The following is a 20186-nucleotide window of genomic DNA, read 5'->3' as shown; positions in this document are numbered from 1 at the left end:
GATGTTTAAAAAACCCAAGAAATTCAACTGAAAAATGTAAAAAGAAGGATATAACAAAAATTTAAATATGTATTTATTTATATATAATTATAATAGTTATATAATATATAATAATATAATATAAATTTTGAAATTTGTATAAAAAGTAAAGTCTTTTAAACTGTTTAAGAAAAAAAAAAGGGAAGAGCAAGAGAAGGAATAATTTACCAAAATGAGGAATGAAACAGTAACATACTACAGATTCTACTAACACTAGGAGATAAGAACAAACTGTAATACATTATAAAATTCTTCTGAAAATATTCCTGAATAAATGCTTCTGAATAATAGTTCTGAATACTTCTGAGAAAAAAAAAAAAACTCAACTTGTGAAACCTAGGAAGAAAGAAATTTAAAATCCAGATGGTTTTGTATCTACATAAAAATGGGTCCCATCTCTGGGCACCGGGCTGGCTCAGTAGGTGGAGCCTGTTCTCTTGATTTCAGAGTTGTGAGTTCAAGCCCCCACGTTGGGAGTAGTTTACTTCACTTAAAAAAAAATTTAATATCCATTGTTCCAAACTTCTAAGAGATATACTAATTTTACACAAATTCTTCCAAAGAATAGAAAGAGAGAACACTTCCCAACTTATTTTCTGAACCTAGCATAATCTCAATACCAATATCCAACAGGGACATTGCAAGAAGGTAGAATTAAAGGAAGTCTCTTACATAAACATAGCAATAAAACAGAACAAAACAAAACAAAACCAAAAAACAAACAAAAAAAACCTTTTAAACTAGTCCCAAATCAAATTAGCAATATATTATGTTATTATATAGTCACCAAACAGGGATTTCCTAGGAATTAAAGGACAAATTGACATTTAAAAATCAACCAATATAATTCAGCATATTAATAGAAGAGAAAAATGATATGATCATCTCAGGAGATGTCAAGTAGTAAAACTACCTAAAACCCAAGATTTAATCATTACATAAAATCTCAGTCAAGTGGAGTTAGAACACACTGCCTTAATTTGATGAAGGGCATTTATAAAAACCAAATTAAAAAAGCAAGCCTTGTATTTAACTGTGAGGTACTGAAAGCCTTCCACCTCAAATCAGGAATGAGACAGAGACTTGCTATTGCTATTTCTATCCATCACTGCGCTGCAAACCCTGGCCAGAGCAATGAGGAAAGCAAAACAAGTAAAAGGTATAAGGAAAGGAAAAGAAGGTCTAAAAACTGTCTTTCCTCATAGACGATATGTTCATGTATATAAAAGACTCAAAAGAACCTACAAGTGAGCTTAACAGTAAGTAAATTTAGCAAGGGTACTCGATATCTCTTTAACAACACAAAATCTTCCCTATTTCTGTAAACCACCACAAGTAGAGAAATGAATTTAAAAATTAAAAAAAAAAAAAAACTGTGATAGCATCAAAATATAAGATCCTTAAGAATAAATTTCACAAAAATGTGCCTGTTTCACCATCAGACTAAGAATGAAATTTTTTGATTTGGGGATCTTATTTTTAAAATACATACAAATAGAGAGCAGTATTCAGAAATTAACAGACGTTGCACTTGTAAAAACAACATTCTACAGAATAAGTCAATGAAAGAGACTTCCAACACTGATTTATGAATGTGACATGACTTTTCAAAACACTAAGTACTGATGTAGCTGGGAAAAAATAACTCAAGATGTTGCCCACCATACTCTGAGTTGTTTTTACTGCAAAAGAATGTCTATGGCCCAGCTTTATCCAAGGGATTCATCTTTAACAAATGTTTCTATTTCACATTAAAGACCCATTTAGCTATATACTTAGCTAACTATCAATATCAGGCCATATAGCAGCCAAAGGCACCTCTTGGCAAAATCCAACCTGTTTTTGGAGTAAGAGTTAATTTAACTTCCAGCAAATTCTGCAGAAGTAAAAAAAAAAAATTTTTTTAATCCATACACATGTACCCAACAGTGCTACAGCTATTCACAGGCCAGGGGGGCTTAACAAGAAGCAACAAAGAAAGCAATTATAATAAAATTGTAACAAACATTTCATTCCATTAGAAAAAAATCAACCACAATGTTCTTTGTTCAAAAGAATGGCAAAACGAAGGACCTTTTGCCAAAAGCAATCGCAGTACATTAATATTAAACATGATCTAATGAAGTCAGAAGTGGTTTGGGGAAAACATTCACCACAGTAAAGGCATATTGTGCATGATAAATTCTTAGCAGAAAAGAAGGGATTCAAACTCCTTTCCTTGTTTCACTTGGGACTGATTTTTTTTTACACTGAAACAAAAAAATTAAAGAATGAATAACAGAGGGAGGAGGAGAAAGGAGTAAAAAAAGAAAATACAACTTTAATCACAGTTTTGCCTGAAAGGGGATACAAAAGAAACATATTATTCAAGTGCTTAATAATCTTCTTGATTTAAAACATTTGAATTTAAGAAAAAGGCTTATCTTGGCATGGCATAAGAAATCGGAGGCTGAGGAATTGTTCTTGTTTTATATCTAGCAAAAAAAAAAAAGTAATTTATTTCCTCTACCCCTCAACACAGATCTTCCCTCTTCCTGAGCAAAACAGGATGGATGAAATTCCCTTTGGACTTTGTAATCATTTCGGGAGACAGATGATTCACTGGGAGACATGCTTCCCTGTTTGGGCAGGAGAGGAAGAAAAAAAGAGAGAAAATCTGGCTCTGTTCCTTTCCCATCTGACCTCCTTAAAAGGATCTTTTTTGAAGCTGTAAATCCAGGCTACTAAAATAGCAAGCAACTATTCTTTATTAAAGTTCAAATGCCACTGCCAATAGAAAGGAGAGAATGCGTTTCTTAAAAACCTAGAGCATAAGTTTTCTACGTCCTAAGCGATGAAAAATTGCCATTATTTGTTTTGCTGTTCATATCACGGCTCTGTCAAGGTCTCAGACAAGTAAATGTGACAGGCTTCTCGGGGGTAAGTGTGGTCTTAATGGAAACCTGACCGGTAATCAGTGGCTGCAATCTTATCATTGCCAGCTGGTTCCCGGAAACACACAAATGGGCACACACACGCGTGTGCACACACACACAAACACACATGCGCGCGTATACACAAGTCCCCAATGCGATGATTCAGCAGTTTAATGGAGCTTAAATTGGGCAATAGCCCTCCAGTGCACACCTCTGGGGAAATTAAGGAACACAGGCTGAGGATTCTGGCCGGTCCATAACTGTTTGCTTGTGGCAACTGTTTGCTCCGGGCACAGCCCAGCATCAACTTGAGGCCACTCTGACTGTGTCCGGTGACTTTTAGACAGGTGCAGGTTGCAGCTTGTTTGGAAATGATTCCAGAAAGATCATAGAAGCAGTGAGTAGGAAGGAGGAAAAAAAGGAAGAACAGAAAAAGCTGACCAGGAAAGGCAGAAGAGCAGAGAAAACAAAAATAAAGAACCTCAAAAGAGACAACAGAAGTGGGGTGGAGGAGAGAAGTAAAATCTCTTTCCCCAAAACCAGGGTCATTTAGGATCCCAAGCTCATTCTCTTCTTAGACAAATAACCTCTTACACAAATAATTGCAAAGTAATCTATGGCAGTAAAGCTGCGTCTTTCCAGATAAAAGCGATACTAAATGATCTGTATCTTGAAATTTCTAAGTTTGAGGTATGTCTTCTCAAAAGAGCACAGCCAGACCTAGCTGTTATAAGAAGTATTAATTTAAGGAAATGCAAATTATGTCAACTTCATTCAGTCAAAGTCTGAACACACACTTGCCGTGAGTGAGTCACCTGTTGACATTTACCCATAACTGTCCCATCAGGGCCTGGAGGGTAGATCATTAGAGAAACACAGCAGGTTATTTCTACCTTGGCAACAGGATACCTACTTCTAATTGCTATATAAATGATCTTTTAACAACATCCGTAATAACCAGGTTCTACCTCGATATCTGAATACAATATTCTCTCACAAGCTAACACTGTGGTATATACCTATAGCAGCAAGTATGAGACTACAAATGATTCCATTATGATTGAATTTAAATATTTCCTGTATTTAGAGAAAAACAGCAACATGTGGACTAAAGAAATGTAGAGCAGAAAATAAGGTTACTAGACTCAACTGTGAAGTCGATTAAAACAACACCAGTACACTGATTGGAGAGTCGAAAGTATCTGACACATTGCGCCCAGTTCCCGTGTAAACTGCTGCTGCATAGGATGGAGGAGGTCTTTGACATTATTAGGGGTATTTCCCAGAAAAATTATGTAAGGACAAGATACTCAGATTTTTTAAATGAGGAATTGGCCTATGTATCTGTTTTAGTAATGATATAATTACAATTAATTTGATTTCTATGGTTTCATTGGCTCCAAGAAGCTTGTACACCAAGTTTTGGACTGAACACAATTTTTACTCCTTCAATATTTTTATCCTATTTTGATTTTATTCCTTTCTCGATATGTTTTTGTTTTTCTAGACTCTTTTTTCTTGTTTTATTATATTTGCATGCATTTTTGTAAACAGCTTCAAATATTCTACGAGAGACGGAAGGACTGGAGTAGCAAACAGATAAATGATAGATGACTGACTTCTGCAAATAGTACATCTAATATAAATCTAGAGATCTAATAACAATTGAGAGTATATGCTATACGATTCCATTTCTATAAATATGCAAAACGGGCGAAACCAATACGTGGTGTTACGGCTACATCCGGGGGGAGTAAAACTATGAAGAAAAACAAGGAAACGTGGGCCCTAAAAATGAGAATACTGGTTATCGTTAGGGAGGGACTGAGTAGTGATGGGAAAGGGCACAAAGATGTCTTCTTACTCAATTTCTTTACCTGGATAATTGTTAAAAGGATGCTCCTTTTGTGATAATACACTGAGCTTTTTATATTTATGTTTTGTCTTCTTTTCTCTATATGTAGTACACTCCACAAAAGGGTTAAAATTATATATGCAATTATATATGTATACGTAAACAAACAAAATATGAAAATAAAACAAAGGCTTGTCAAAGAACAGAGCAAATTCTACTAGGATTTCTAAAAGCTAAATAAAGAAAAATAAGAAGCATGTTCATTACTAGAAAGAACAATATCCAAATTCTGGACATTAAGAATGTTGGAGGGATGGGCAGGAATGAAATGGATGTTACTATTTCACAGAACTCACTAAATCAATACATTCATAAAAAGAGAAAGTATAGGGGCGCCTGGGAGGCTCAGTCCGTTAAATGGCTGACTCTTGATTTCAGCTCAGGTCATGATCTCATGATTCGTGGGACCGAGCCCCCAGGGAGCCTGCTGGGGATTGATTCTCTCTCCCACTTCCCTCCTCACCCCCCCCCCCCCCATCTCTCTTTCTCAAAATAAATAAATAAACATTAAAAAGTAGAAAGTATATCCACAATGGTGCACAATGCATCTTACAACAGTATTTCCTGAGGCTCTACTGTGTGACAGACACTATTCCAAGTGGCTGAGGCACATCAGTAGAGCAGTGAACAAAACACATAAGGTCTCCTTTCTCAGTAGAGCAGTGAACAAAACACATAAGGTCTCCTTTCTCACGAGGCTGGCATGCTGGAGTGAGGGAGCAAAAGGTGGATAGAAACAAGCATTCCAGAAGGAAGGCACAGCTTGTATAGATCGCCAAGGGGGGAAAGAGTCTGGCATACCTGGAAAAGCCCCTGTCTCTGGAACACGCAATAGGAAAACAAAGGGCAGGAGAGAGGTCAGGTTGTAGATTGTGGGGCTTGGGGATGGAGCTTGGATTTTGAGTGTGATGGATTTTGAGTTTCAGGAGATTGATAGGACTGGTTTACACTTTCAAAAGGCCATTCTGACTGCTTCGTAGACAATAGATTTTATGGAGGAAAGAGGGCCATCCCATTAGTGGAAGAGAGACGGAATGGCAGCTTCAACTGCATTACTAGGAGCCATCGTGGGAAAGTGGATGGATTCGGGCTATGTTGTAGACAGAGAGTCAGCAGGACTGGCTAATGGATCAATGTGGGAGGAAAGGTAAAGGAAAGAATCAAATATAACTCCTAGACTGTGGCTTGAGTAACGCATGGTGAGTCAGCAGGGCCTTTTACGGACATGGGGAAGTTGGGATAAAAGCAGGTTTGGAGGTACAGGGAACTGACAGGGTCCATGACGGCCGTGTTAAGGTGGTGGTGCGAGTCAGATATGCACATGGGCACTGGAGATGAACCTGGAATGTTACAGAGAGATCTGAAATCTCAGAACGAAATGAGGTCATTTAAGGAAAGGGTATAGACAAGAAACAGACTCTTAACTATAGAGACAAACTGAAGGTTACCTGAAGGGTGGGTGGGCAACGGGTGAAATAGGCTATGGGGATTAAGCACGCCCCTGTAGTAATGAGCACCAGGTGACGTATGGAAACATCGAACCACAATACTGCACACCTGAAACTAATATTACACTATAAGTAACTAACTGGAATTTAAATTAAAACTTCAGAAAAAAGTATAATGTATACAGAATGAATGTCCCAGGATGAAGTTTGAGGTCACTGCAATATTTGAAGGTTGAGCAGAAGAGAAGGAATTTACCAAGCAAGGCTCAGGGAGAGTAGGTCCGACCTCTTGCACACTGAGGAACCCTCAGGAAAGTACCATTTTTCCCCCAACACAGTGGGCTAAGAGATATACAGAGGGTCCTCTCCAAGGGTGGGGGATCAATATCATGACCCACTTGAAATCCATTGACAGCACCCCAGCGTGCCTCAGCATGGTGTGTTCTAGGGGATGACCACAGGAATGAAAGGCAAAGAATAATCAAATTGGTTAAGTCTTTTTTTCATAGTAAATTCAGAGGGGTTCTTTTTGGCATAAAGTTTATAATAATATAGCCCCCAAAGAGGTCTAATTAGGATACTTTTAAAGACTCTTCCAAGTCTCAGCCATAAATATCTAGTCTCACAGCATCTGGAAAGAGACAATTTTCAAAATTCTTTATGGCAAAGGTGTGGATAAAAATTTTATGTTCCTTCAAGATGCAGAAGAATGCATAAATACATTCTAGAAATGTGGGTCAAATTAATGATTATTTTGAGCACCCCACCATATAAAATAACATCTTCACTGTTTATAGCGAAAACCCTTTGGAAAGAGAGTTATCCATGTTTTGAGAATAAATAATGCTAAAATTATTTGTAGATCCATCAAAAACCTCCCATTGGGTTTGGTATTAATACATGATCAGAAGCCCACGAAATTGAACTTGGAGTTGAGTGAATACAACAAAATTCGACTTGATTCCCTTTGACACCTACTAAAGACTGATGTCCCATCGCCCCTCCATATATGTACAACATCCACATGCACTTTGGCCAAAGGTCTCCAGACCCTTCTTTCCAAAGTATTAAGCCACTTTCCAGGCTTAGTGTCTCTGGACTCTTTCATGACAGGGCTTGCATCCTCGGTCATTGCACGTAGAGGCACTTTATCCTTTTACATCCTAGTGCCCAAGCAAGCCCAACCTTCCGAAAAACCTCCAATGAGAAGAAAACCCAAGGTGCCTTTCCATACTACAAATTCTTGGTAGCTCCGCCAACTAAGACCAACATAACTCATAAAAGGGTCTGCATCCCTTCTAATTCCCTAACTCCGAATCTCATCAATATCATCATCATGAACAACAAAATCATACCTTTGTGCCAGTGTATCACAGTATCACAATTTGATCTGATTTTACTATTTACAGAAAAGCAGGATGATGAGCCTTTCATGGACTGACCACCTTTTGTTCCGGCTAAATAACACATGAATTTTTTGAACAATAAACCGAGCTTCTTAGTTCACAAGAAAGTTAAACAAAAGTCTCTCTACTGTTAGCCTGCATTGCGCAGTTGCACTGCTGAACAATTTCCCTTGTGGCTGGGATCCCCCGTTCCCTTTATTTTCCTTCTGCTTTGCCACAGAGATAAATGATCATAGTAGGTATAGTTGGGGGCACAGTTTCCCACAGAGCATTTTTACAGATATCCATTGTCAGAAAAAGATTTAAAACAGGTTTACTGGGGCCATTAGCTCTAAACTATGTACAGGAGTCACATAACTTTTGGACCTTTCCTCTCCACCTTGTGAAGAGACAGAGGAAGTGAAGGAAAGTGTCCTCAAAAGAGTAGCGTCAGGGGCACCTAGGTGGATAAGTTAAGCGTCCGACTCTTGATTTCAGTTCTGGTCACAATCTCATAGTTTGTGAGTTCAAGCCCCACATAGGCCTCCACACGGTCAGTGCAGATTCTGCTTGGGATTCTCTTTCTCTTTCAAAATAAATAAATAAAATTAAAAAAAAATTTAAAAAACAGTGGCATCAACATATTCTTGGTCTTCTCTTTCCTTTAAAAAAAATGCTTTCAGTCTGCTAATCACCATTTTTCACTTTCTTGTGTTAAATCCGAGAAAAATCTATGTCTACCACATTCAAGACAGATTATTGAAAGCAAGAAAAAAAAGGCTTTATATAACATCCAAAGCTGGCCTACAAGAGACAATACTGAATTTTTGTGGTAATTTTGGGCCACCAAAGTTAAGTAACAATTTCTAGGTTAGAAAGCACTTTTTGAAAGTGGTGGTTTCTATGAGTGGAAGTGAAAGATCAAAAAGGGTAATTGATGACGATATGCTGGGAACACAGTGCTTAAAGGAGGCTAAGTTAAGACAGAAAATGTTACAATGCCAATGAAGTGACAAAGTGACTATAAATGTCCTGATGCAGGGGTGCCGGGATGGCTCAGTCAGTTGAGTGTCTGCCTTCAGCTCAGGTCATGATCTCAGTTTGTGGGTTCAAGCCCCACGTCGGGCCCTGTGCTGACAGCTAGCTCAGAGCCTGCTTTGGATTCTGTGCCTCCTTCTCTCTCTGCCCCTCCCCCACTTGTGCACTATCTTACTCTGTCTCTCAAAAATAAATGTAAAAAAATGTTTAAAAAAGAAGTCCCTACACAAAATCACCAAATTCAAAGGTGTTTATTTTGCCATCCAAGCACCTATCAGTATCAGGAGATATTTCACTGTGAGGATGTGGATTCTGGCCCTTAGTCACCCTGCTGTGGGGCCAGAATCACCTCTGGAAGCTTCTGGATGGCCAGAGGAGCTATTCCGGCTCCCCAGCAGAAGTGCGGCAGTTCTATTTACTAGTGAAACAGCAACGATCCTTCATGCCTATTTTTAAATGCACATTTTTAATATTCAGTATCATGCTACTCTTTAACAAACTCTTTACTCCCTGCTTCCCTGATGAAGCTTCCCGTGGTCTTGAAAGGGGTTGTTAACCCAAGAATGGATCACACTCATTCTGCATGAGCAAGTCGAGAAACACTCCATTAAGCCTTCCAGTATTTAAGAGAAAGAGCCATCTCTCACCTCTGAGGAGATGAGCCAGCTGCTCGGTGATGAGCTCAGGAGCCTCCCGGAGAATCTCCTTCACCACAAGGGAAGAGGAAGACTCTCGGAACTCAAGCCCGCCATCGCTCTGCTCCACCGGATTAATGACTTTGACAACCGCTGATTCTAAAGTTTTGTCCTCGCTGTAAAGCAAATGGAGGAGAGGAAAAAAAAGGGATATGGCACATTTTCTTACTTTCTGGAAGTATTTAATCTCTACTCTCACACAATTGATGTCCTCTCAACAGCCCAAAATAGGAGTAAGCTCATTTGACCCTTATCCTGTGTGTCTTCACATGCCATTTCACCTAATTACCTCCCCAAGAGGCTTAGTAGTAGCTCCCTCACACCATAGCACCTCTATCTTGTTTTGCTGCTGAATAATAATAATAATAATTAATAATAATAGCTATCATTTACTGAGCTTCCACTACTAGACACTAATATCAGGCCAGAAGGAATATTGCCAAGTCTTATACTATAAAATGACCCTATGAAATGGGTCCTAATGAAGCTCTCATCTTTAAAATAAGCAAACAGGGGTGCATGGGTGGCTCAGTTGGTTAAGCATCCAAATACTGATTTTGGCTCAGGTCATGATGCCCAGGTCATGGGATCAAGCCTCACATCAGATTCCATGCTGAGTGTCGATCCTGCCTAACATTCCCTCTCTCTCTCAAACAAAACAATAAAAATAAAAATACTAAGTTTATAATGGGGAAACAGAGGCACAAAGTGGTTAAGAAATCTGTCCAAGTTCACACAGCTTAGAAGCAGACTAGCTTGTGACTGAACTCTGATAATGTGGGTCCATAGCTTGCACATCTGGTCACAGCGCTGGAGAAAAATGACTATGGGCTTATTTACTTCTATCATCATTCTTTTTTTTTTAATTTTTAAAAAATATTTTTTAATGTTTATTTATTTTGGAGAGAGACAAACAGTGTGCGAGCAGGGGAGGGGCAGAGAGAGAGGGAGACACAGAATCCAAAGCAGGTTCCCGGCTCCAAGCTGTCAGCACAGAGCCCGACGCGGGGCTCGAACTCCTGAATCATGAGATCGTGAGCCACGTCAGACACTTAACCAACTGAGTCACCCAGGCGCCCCCACCATCATTCTTTACATGTGAGATGAGTTGACTTTATCAAAGGCAGAAAGAAAGAAGTGAATAAGACTGGCGTTGGTCTTTCCATCTACCAGAAACAAATGAGTAGGAATGAAGGAAACAAAGATCTCAACTTCAGTTTGGAAAGCATTCTGTTTCTTAAACAGTCCTGAAGCTGAAGTGCACAGTATCAGCCCCAAAACCAACAGGATTTCAATTTTAACTGGAAGCAAAACTCTTCCGAAGATTCTGATTTCCCAAGATTCCTTCAGCATCTTGCACTGTCTTTATCAATATTTACTTGCATTAGTTGGTTTGAAAAAGTTAGCACATAAACTTAGTCAGGGAGGTGATCATCCCAAACACTGATCACTGAAATCGGTCACATAACATCCGGTAATGCTCAGTCAACCACTGATGAATAAATATCCAAAAGAATGTGTGTTTCAAATGGCATGGGGATAAAAACAGCCCCACGCAAGCAGACTGTGTTCAAAACTCTTTATAGCCAAATGAACCGCATGACTGGCATTTCAATGTATTCATAATTAAATACGCTTCCTAAAAAGGGTTAAATAAAAAATTAGGTACTAGTGCAAGTTTTTATTTCATGCATACTGACATCGTATCCACTGGTTGATGTCCTAAACCATTAGCAAATTGGCAAAGTGTGCCAAAAAAAAAAAAAACAAAACTATTGTCTCAAACCTCTGAGGTGTTTACTAGCAACTCTTCATTCAGTAGCACTATAGACCTTATCAAAAGGGCATCTCTTGGGGCACTGGGTGGCTCATTGGTGAAGCGTCTAACTTCGGCTCAGGTCATGATCTCGCGGTTTGTGGGTTCATGGGCCTTGTCAGGCTCTGTGCTGACAGCTCAGAGCCTGGAGCCTGCTTCAGATTCTGTGTCTCCCTCTCTGTCTGCCCCTCCCCCACTCATGCTCTTGTCTCTTGCTCTCTCAAAAATAAATAAACATTTTAAAAAAATTTTTTTAAAGATTTAAAAAGGGGGCATCTTTGTGCTGGATTGGGAAGCCCTTGAAGGTAGACAATTTGTCTCATTCCTTTTTACGTACCTTGAGATTCTTGCACTCGTTAGCAACTCCTAAGTACTTACTGATGGAGGCAGAGGACCCACACTGAATCCAAACTCTTCTACTAACTGCATGTGGTACCCTGGACAAGTCATTTGCAACAGTGGGTCTCAGATTTCTTGTCCACCAAATAACAAGTTTGAACTGCATGGACTTTCAAAAATCTATCCTGCTCAATGGTGTGAATGGATGAGTCAATGACCAGATGACCAGAATGACTGATATCTGTAATTTTTCATTTCACCACTTAGATTTCTTTCTTAAGAACCTTTTGGTTTTTTTTAAATGTTTTTTTTTATTTATTTCTAGGAGAGAGAGAGAGAGACAGTGTGAGCAGGGGAGGGTCAGAGAGAGAGGGAGTCACAGACTCTGAAATAGGCTCCAGGCTCTGGGCTGGCAGTCAGCACAGAGCCCGACGTGGGGCTCGAACCCACGAACCACGAGATCATGACCTAAGCGAAAGTCGGACGCTTATCTGACTAAGCCACCCAGGCACCCCAAGAACCTTTTGGTTTTAGTGAGTATGTAATTTCAGTCTTCATTAAACATTGACACCATCAATACATAGGACTGTGCTGTGTTGCTGTAACAAACTGCTTCAATGGTTCAAAATGATAATTTTGGTCCATTCTACAAGAACTTTCCATTCAAAGATGTCATATTTGAAATCAAATTCCAAAAGAGAGAGCTGGTATAGCCCACATTTTGTCATACAAGAAGAAAAAATATTCTTTTTCTTCTGATGGTCTCTGCCTGTAATGCATCTCCCGAGGCCACCAAAATCCTGAACGAGGTGATACTTTTCCCTAAAAGCCTTGGTTAAAGGATCAAAGCTCCCTCCAGAGCCTCACCTCGCCAGCACGTTGCTGCCAACAAGTGTTAGAGATAACTTCCCTTCATCATTTAGCTGATGCAGATTAATTTCATCTCGGAATATGTGGAATGATTCAGAGATATTCAGCTCTTCTAAAATAAACCTTGTCTCGGTGAAGTAATTGAATTCAGTTCTTGGTATGTTCAGCACTGGCAAACAGAGAACTCCAGGCGGACTGACCTACCAAGAAAAAAAGTTGACTGAGTCACGACAAGAGCGATGGGGAAAANGTGACCCAAGCGAAAGTCGGACGCTTAACCGACTAAGCCACCCAGGCGCCCCGGAATGACAGTCTTTTGGCCTCACTAACCCAGAAGACATTCAGAGTCAGTTGTTCCTGAACCCAATTAGTAGAGCAGCATCTACAGGTAAATGGCCCCTAATATTTTTTAAATGCTTGTTACTTCCNTGTCTCATGTCACCCTCTGCACAGTTAAAAAAATAAATATATAAAAATATATATATATAAATATATGTATATAAAAAATAAATATGTATGTATATATATACCCACACAAACACACACACACAGTCTCCTTTTCAGGGGAAACAACTTCATAGGTCTTTATGGAATTAGTAGAAAATCAGAAGGATTCCCGCAGGGCGGGTGAGGGCGGTGTGACACAGAAAGGCACGTACGTCCCATCTACATGGGTGCCTGCCACCGAGCTCCAGCCACTGGTTTACGTGCAAACATTTCAGGCTCAGGATAAGACTCTTTCAATGCACAAAAACTCATTTATGAGCCAGATTTGACCCACAAACTGCCAGACTGAGATCTCTGTTCATTTCTTATATTACAAAAACATCACATATTAACAAACTTGTTATTAAAAAATTGTTTGGTGGGGGCGCCTGGTTGGCTCAGTTGGTTAAGCGCCCAACTCTTCACTTCGGCTCAGGTCATGATCTCCTGGTTTGTGGGTTAGAGCCCCACGTCAGACTCTGCGCTGACACCACGGAATCGGCTTGGGATTCTCTGTCTTCCTCTCTCTCTGCCCCTCCCCCACCTGTGCTCATGTGCGCTCGCTCTCCCTCTTTCAAAATAAATAAATAAAGTTTTAAAAATGTTTTAAACAATTATGGTAAGAAGGGGAAACAGGAGACGGTAGGAGTGGGAGAATTTCAGATTCACAAAAATAAACTTATTTTTCTACAGGAATTTTATAAAAAAATAAAGGTGCTTTTAAAAATTACTATGAACACACAGCAATAAACCCCAAATATCCCTGAGGGGGGGGGATTGGTGACACTGAATTTTTGCATAAAGTAAGTGGCCTTTGTTCTCACATCATCACCAGATCTGTCAAAGCATAGTGCTTATTACACAGTTTTAATATCTTTGTCATCTACCTCCTTTCCTAACATTAAGAAGGCAGAGAGTTTTGTCTTTTTTTTTGTTCAGTTATGTTTCCTAGTGCATAAACCCATCTGGCAAGTAGTAGGTATTTAATACATGTTTGCTGAGTGAAACAAATGAATCACCAATCACTATAGTATATAAAGCACAAAGCCATTCCAACAAAGGGCTTTTTCTTTTAACGGTCAGGCTAATCCTGAATCACAGTTGTGTGCTAATCATTAAAATTTTTTTTAATGTTTTATTTATTTCTGAGAGAGAGACAGCGTGAGCAGGGGAGGGTCAGAGAGAGAGGGAGACACAGAATCTGAAACAGGCTCCAGGCTCTGAGCTGGCTGTCAGCACAGAGCCCAACACGGGGCTCGAACCCACGAATCATGAGATCATGACCTGAGCCGAAGTCGGACGCTTAACCGACTGAGTCACCCAGGCGCCCCATAATCATTAGAAATGTATGTACAGCAAGTTATTTTTCCTAATTAGTTGACTGAGTTATATCCAACTCCTGATATTGAAACCTGAGTCAAGTACATATGGCCCGAGCCTGTCCCAGCAGGATCTTTTTGGAGGTTGGATCAGAAGAAGATGTCTAGCCCCCGCCTCTGCTGTGTGACTTGGAGAATGCCATTTTCCTTTCTGAAGCTTGGGTTAACCCATCTGTAGACTGGGGCTTACCTACCAGAGTGAAAAGTATTTAAATAGAGTCACACATGTGCAGTTGCAAAGCTCTGCCTTTATTCTAATATGCTAATACTCTGGGAGGAAGGAGCCACCTTCTCAGAAAAAAACTGAAATGGAGATGCAGACCTCTGGCAGGGGGCGGGGCCAGTAAACTAAGAGGAAGGCACAGAGATAAAACAAATTCCAGTATGTGACCCTCCAGTAACTCTATGCTTGTCCCCATGCTGAGGTGTTGAGCCTTAGAAGGAGAAAAGAGGCCATATCTGTGTCCATTCTAGCTATCACAACTACTTTCCCACTCCGTGGCGTGTTGTATTCATTCAAGAGTTGGCGGCAGTGGTGGTGGTGGTGTTATATAATCTCCTTAAGAGTGCACACCGCTATCAGCAAGACGAGTCTTGCTCAGTAAAGTCTATGTTCTTGAGACAAGCAACATTTTTTTCTAGGAGTCAAAAAGTCCAGTTAATAGGATTAAGTATTTAATGTGCATTTCTTCAAAGAGGCACATTTATCTCCTTATACCAATTAATTCCCCTTGTAAAGTTCAACAAATTTTAAGATAAATTTGAAATAAAGTCCATATGTAGGGATCAGAATATTTTACCTGGCTTTCTTATCAGCCGCCTCCCTAAACCACCCACAGCTCACTCTGGAAGTCTGGGTTTCATGTGAATTTAAATCACCCGAGATCAGCTACACATGCTCTCAGAGCCAAGGATCCAAACAAAATTGGAATAAAACAAATCAGACTCCGGAAAATCAAAAATTCAGCGAAATTGGAAATAGTACCAAGACACTCATAATGTATTTTTTTTAGGTGACACATTATCAGGGGCTGATGAGTTTTATGAAATGGCAATTTGAAAACAATTTATTTAAAAGGTCTTTTCCACTTCTGTACGGAGGTTATAGGCTTCACAGAGTACAAAGATTGTCACTCAAGGGAGATCATCAGTAACTGAGAATGACCTTGCTGTACAAAGTCAGGGCTAAAAGGCAAGAACAGAATATAGATGCGACATGCAATACCTCTGTTACTGAAAATTCCAGCCAATATGCTCTGTAATTTCATGTAATGTTCACACAGGTTACTCTGCACTTATTCTTCTATCCTCAAGGGCAAGAGTAACCAACGAGCTATGATAAAGGAAAACAAGACATTCTGACCCTTACTTTTGTTAGTTCTCTAAATTCCCGTGAAAGTAAACAACTATCATATATTTTTAAAAATCTGAAAATAGTGACCTTATTGACATAATGTTTCATGGAGGGAGTCGATAAGAAATAACTAGACAGTGCCTAACATATTGTAGGTGACCAATAAGTATTTGTTGTATAATGGATCATAATACATGATTCTCCGCAACAATAAACCAGAACATGAAAATGTAAGTGAATAGGTTCCTCGTTTTTCCAGAAACTGTTTGTTTTTGGATGTTACATCATAAGTCACATATAAAAAGCATTGTCTTCTTTCCCCTCACCTTGTCTAGAAAGTAAGCGTATGTGAAGGCAGAAATGAGAGAATCCAAGTCACACGATTTATGTCCAAGAACCACATGGACCTTCTCCAAGCGTTTGCTTCGATTCTGAAACAAATTCAAACACAGCATCACAATTTAATGTGCAACAGATCGATACAAAAAGGACATCTTTCCATCTTTTTTTCCAAAAGGATCCCTTAGCTATACTCAGGCACAACTGGAAAAATTCATAGGTTTATCACGAAGTTTTACTGGAGGACATAAAATTGCACAACATTTAAATTTTGCAAATGCTCAAATTCTAGTATGCTGTTCAGGAACAGAAAATTGTGAGTTTACAACCTCAGGAGCTTCCCCAGGTAACCTCTGTCACCAGCCTCCACACGTGAAGGGCAGGGAGAGACCAAAGGAAGAGGCGGACCACTTCAGTTTGGCAGGCGGTAGTCTAATAAACAAGGAAACTTATTTACAAGGCTTGTCTTGGGCACCTGCAAGATGGGTAGATCTTCACACCCACCTGCCAGAATTTTAAAAATGTAAATGGAGGCCTTAACCAGGCTGAGTCACGTGCGGTCTCAACATCACATTACTCTCTCAAGGCTGCGTCCTTAGAGCAGCTCCCACTGTAGGAATGGTGGGCAGAACACAACTTCCAAGGACAGGGTAGAGGGTGAGGACCTCTACCAGCCCGGGCCTAGCTCATGGGTCAGCCAACAGTCATGTCCTCTAGACGACCTCTTCCAACAAAAGTGTGGTTTTATTAACATTATCACAGTCGGGGGCGCCTGGGTGGCTCAGTTGGTTAAGCATCTGACTTCAGCTCAGGTCACGATCTTGTGGTTCGTGGGTACAAGCCCTGTGTCGGGCTCTGTGCTGACACCTCAGAGCCTGGAGCCTGCTTTGGATTCTGTCTCTCTCTGCCCCTCCCTTCATTCATGCTCTCTCTCAAGAATAAATAAACATTTTTAAAATGTAAGAAAAAACCAAACCATTATCACAGTCTGACTTGATATGAATTATATCACTGAGTCATAATTTTTAGTTCAAAGGGAAGTTCCATTGTATGGTGGCCCCCCTTTATCTGCAAAGGATACATTCTAAGAGTCCCAGTGGATGCCCCAAACTGTTGATAATACTGGACCCTATTTATACTCTGTTTTTCCTACACATACATACCTATGAATAAAGTTTATAAATTAGGCATAGTAAGAGATTAACAACAATAATAAAATAGAGCAATTATAGCAATATACTGTAATAAAAGTTATGTGAATGTAGTCTCTCTCTCTCAGAATATCTTCATGTTCTGTACTCACCCTTCCTGTGATGATGTGAAGTGATAAAATGCCTATGTAATGACATGAGGAGGTGAATGACGCAGGCATGAGACATAGCTTCAGGCTACTACTGACAACATGTCAGAGGATTGTCTGCTTCTGAACACCAGTTGACCGCAGGTAACAGAAATCATGGGAAACAGGAGCAAGGATTAAGAGAGGAATACTACGTTCTATGTCATTTCCTTATATGAGATGTTCTGAATTTGAGAGGTGGTGACTTTTTTCATCTGTCCTTGGCACGCAATACACAATTTGGTAGTAATTTATTTTCTCAGGCCACATTTTGGGTGTCAGGATATTTGGGTGTTCTCCTTACATTATATTCTATAATTTAGCAAATGAAAGTATAACACTTTTCCTCCCCCCAGGAAAGGGATATGACTAGTATTGTGGCTTTAACAATACAAATCAGTTGCTATTAAAAAGTGTATATAGTCACCTCTCTGGAAGAGAAGGCATATTGTTTTCTTTCCTGGTTTAACGTAAGAGTTACTTAAAATTCCTTGATAGACGGCTGACCTCCTTGTGAAATACTGGGTTAGAAATGCCAAAAAAGCGATCACTTCTAGAAACTTCTACAACAAAACTGTTCAATAATGATAACTGTAATCAAAATGAACATCTTTATAGTATGCCAGAGGTGACACATATGTATGACGCCCCCACTTTTCACCCTTTGTTTGAACTTCTCATTTTAGGACTGACTAGAAAGTCAACTCAATCACACTGCTCAAAGTGGCTATATAAAAAATTACACTGTTCATGACTATTCTCAAAAAGAGATTTACTCGAAAAGAAAGTAACCTACTCGGTACTTTACAAATGAATCAATGAAATTGTAATTGGTGGTATGGAACTACTGATGTCAGAGTCAGAAACAAGTTTTTAAATAACCAGGCTGTGGCCCAAGAAACATAATAAAATAAAAATCTTGAAGGAAGTTAAAGAGTCTATCAATACAGAGAATAATGGCAGTATCAATATTGCAGATGAGTCCTCTAATATATAATATTGCTGAATTAAAATGTGTATTTTTTCAAACATATTGAGGTAATGATCTTTAGTAAAACAACATGACTTGAAAGTACAATATAAACTCTCTGAATATAATTACAACACCCTCTGCCCATCACTACCTACTTTAACCCCCCTTCTATCATCTCCCAGCTTCCTTCCCTAAACTTCATAAATTACAAGCTGGCTCACTTGTACCCTTGGGAGTTCTAGTCTAGGCCCAGTTCTCATCTAAAAGCCAGACTCCTTCTCCTGTGCAAGACAGTCAGATATTCTGGAAGTACCTAAAGAAATTTAGGTAATTGGAATTATACTCCATTACAACACAAACAAATGCATTAGGAAATCATATTACTGTAGAAAGCCGTTCTTCCGAGAAGCTCGAAGGTCTAAGTAGACATTACCTCATTTCTTCTCTCAGATCTTGTAAGGCAGACAGTAAGAAGAAAAACAATACTTTTTATAGGTCAGTAGAGTCCATGATAGGGGCCAGGGTCATTCCCAAACCCCATGGCCCAGTCCAGGGAGCCCTCTCCTCTGCCCTACACCAAATACCCCACAATGCCATAATGACTTCATGTACAAAATGAGTGGACATGCCTTCTAAATACAGCAAGGTCTCAGGCATTTATAGCACCAAACCAAATTACCCCAAAGCTGAACCTGCTTTCTTGTCTAGGTTCAGTAATTCCTAGGCTCAGCTCTTTGTTCAACACTCGATTTGCATGAAAGACGTGGAGGAAATAAGAAGACCTGTGTGTCAATTTATTTCCAAGACCAGGCCAATTACTACCTAAAAAAAAATAAATAAAAACCTAAAAGAAACTAAGATTGTGAACCCAAAGCACATTGGACCAATTCTCACAACTCAGGAATCTTCAAAGATTATGATTTATTCATTCTTGTCCATTTAAAGGGGGGAAAAAAGCATGTACCAACTTATAGGTAAGACTATAGAAGGTCATGGAACAAAATCTTGAGGATCCTTTTTGATGCCACATGCCTCTCTTTTTATGCTCTCCTGTTTCTCTTCTGACCTCCCTTCTTCTCACACATTAACCTCCTTCATATTCACGGCCTCTTTGAGTGCCATTTGCTCATGTCTGCTATCCGCAGTCAATGCCCCAGGGCCCAGCTTCCAACACTATCTCCTCCTACCCCACCCCCACCTCCATCAAAATGTGCCAACCTGGTGCCCTTGCTATCAGGGACCAATCTGCTTCTCCACAAGCAATTCCATTCTTTCATTTTAAAGAGACCTTTCAGGGATTATGCCATAGTCTGAAAAGATGACCAGAAATTTCAAGTTGGCTGAAAATGTTGGACCAGACAAAAGTGATATCACAACCGGAGGTAACTTCAGTGCCTGCCAATGAGCCTTAGGAGTGATAGGCTCAACCTCAAAAACTCTCCAATGTTCCCAACTGCATGAATCCTATCACATAACACTAAGATGTCATTACAGTGTAGCAAATGGTAGATATTGGAGCAGCCATGTTCAGAAAGTCTTCTGCCTGCTTAGAAGAATAAAACAAAATTAGTCACATAAACTCAATCAGTAGGTGAGGTCAAGAAACATGTAGGATTTGGCTGCTCAGACTAGGGGTCAAGAACCAGAGGAAATAGGCTCCAATTTCAAGCTTCCCAGTGCAAATGACCTTGGCAGTGTGAACAGAGAAAGCATAGGGGTCAAGTCCTAGCAGAAAAGACTGGGTATTGATTTCAGGTGTCCAAGGATGGTAACAGGGACCCTTATGATGCCTGGTCTATTCAGTGGCAAAGGCCCCATCTCCAGAGGCAGCAGTGAACCAGCTTCACGGAACTGAT

The 20186-nt window shown here is 39.7% G+C and overlaps 1 protein-coding gene across 1 annotated transcript in view; it reads right to left on the bottom strand.

The window, feature by feature from the left end:
- Positions 1 to 20186, bottom strand: part of PRUNE2 (prune homolog 2 with BCH domain) — a 259377-nt gene that overhangs the window by 190811 nt on the left and 48380 nt on the right. The window contains exons 2-4 of the mRNA XM_077759363.1: positions 16006 to 16110; positions 12458 to 12660; positions 9388 to 9551 (exon numbers count right to left, since the gene is read on the bottom strand). Coding sequence (XP_077615489.1) covers positions 9388 to 9551; positions 12458 to 12660; positions 16006 to 16110 — 472 coding nt within the window. The remainder of the gene's footprint in view (positions 1 to 9387; positions 9552 to 12457; positions 12661 to 16005; positions 16111 to 20186) is intronic.

This window comes from Crocuta crocuta, unplaced genomic scaffold, assembly GCF_008692635.1.
Source record: "Crocuta crocuta isolate KB4526 unplaced genomic scaffold, BGI_CrCroc_1.0 scaffold41, whole genome shotgun sequence".
NCBI classification, from domain to species: domain Eukaryota; kingdom Metazoa; phylum Chordata; class Mammalia; order Carnivora; family Hyaenidae; genus Crocuta; species Crocuta crocuta.
The sequence above is the reverse complement of the archived record's forward strand: the minus strand, read 5'-3'. Positions and strand labels throughout refer to the sequence as shown.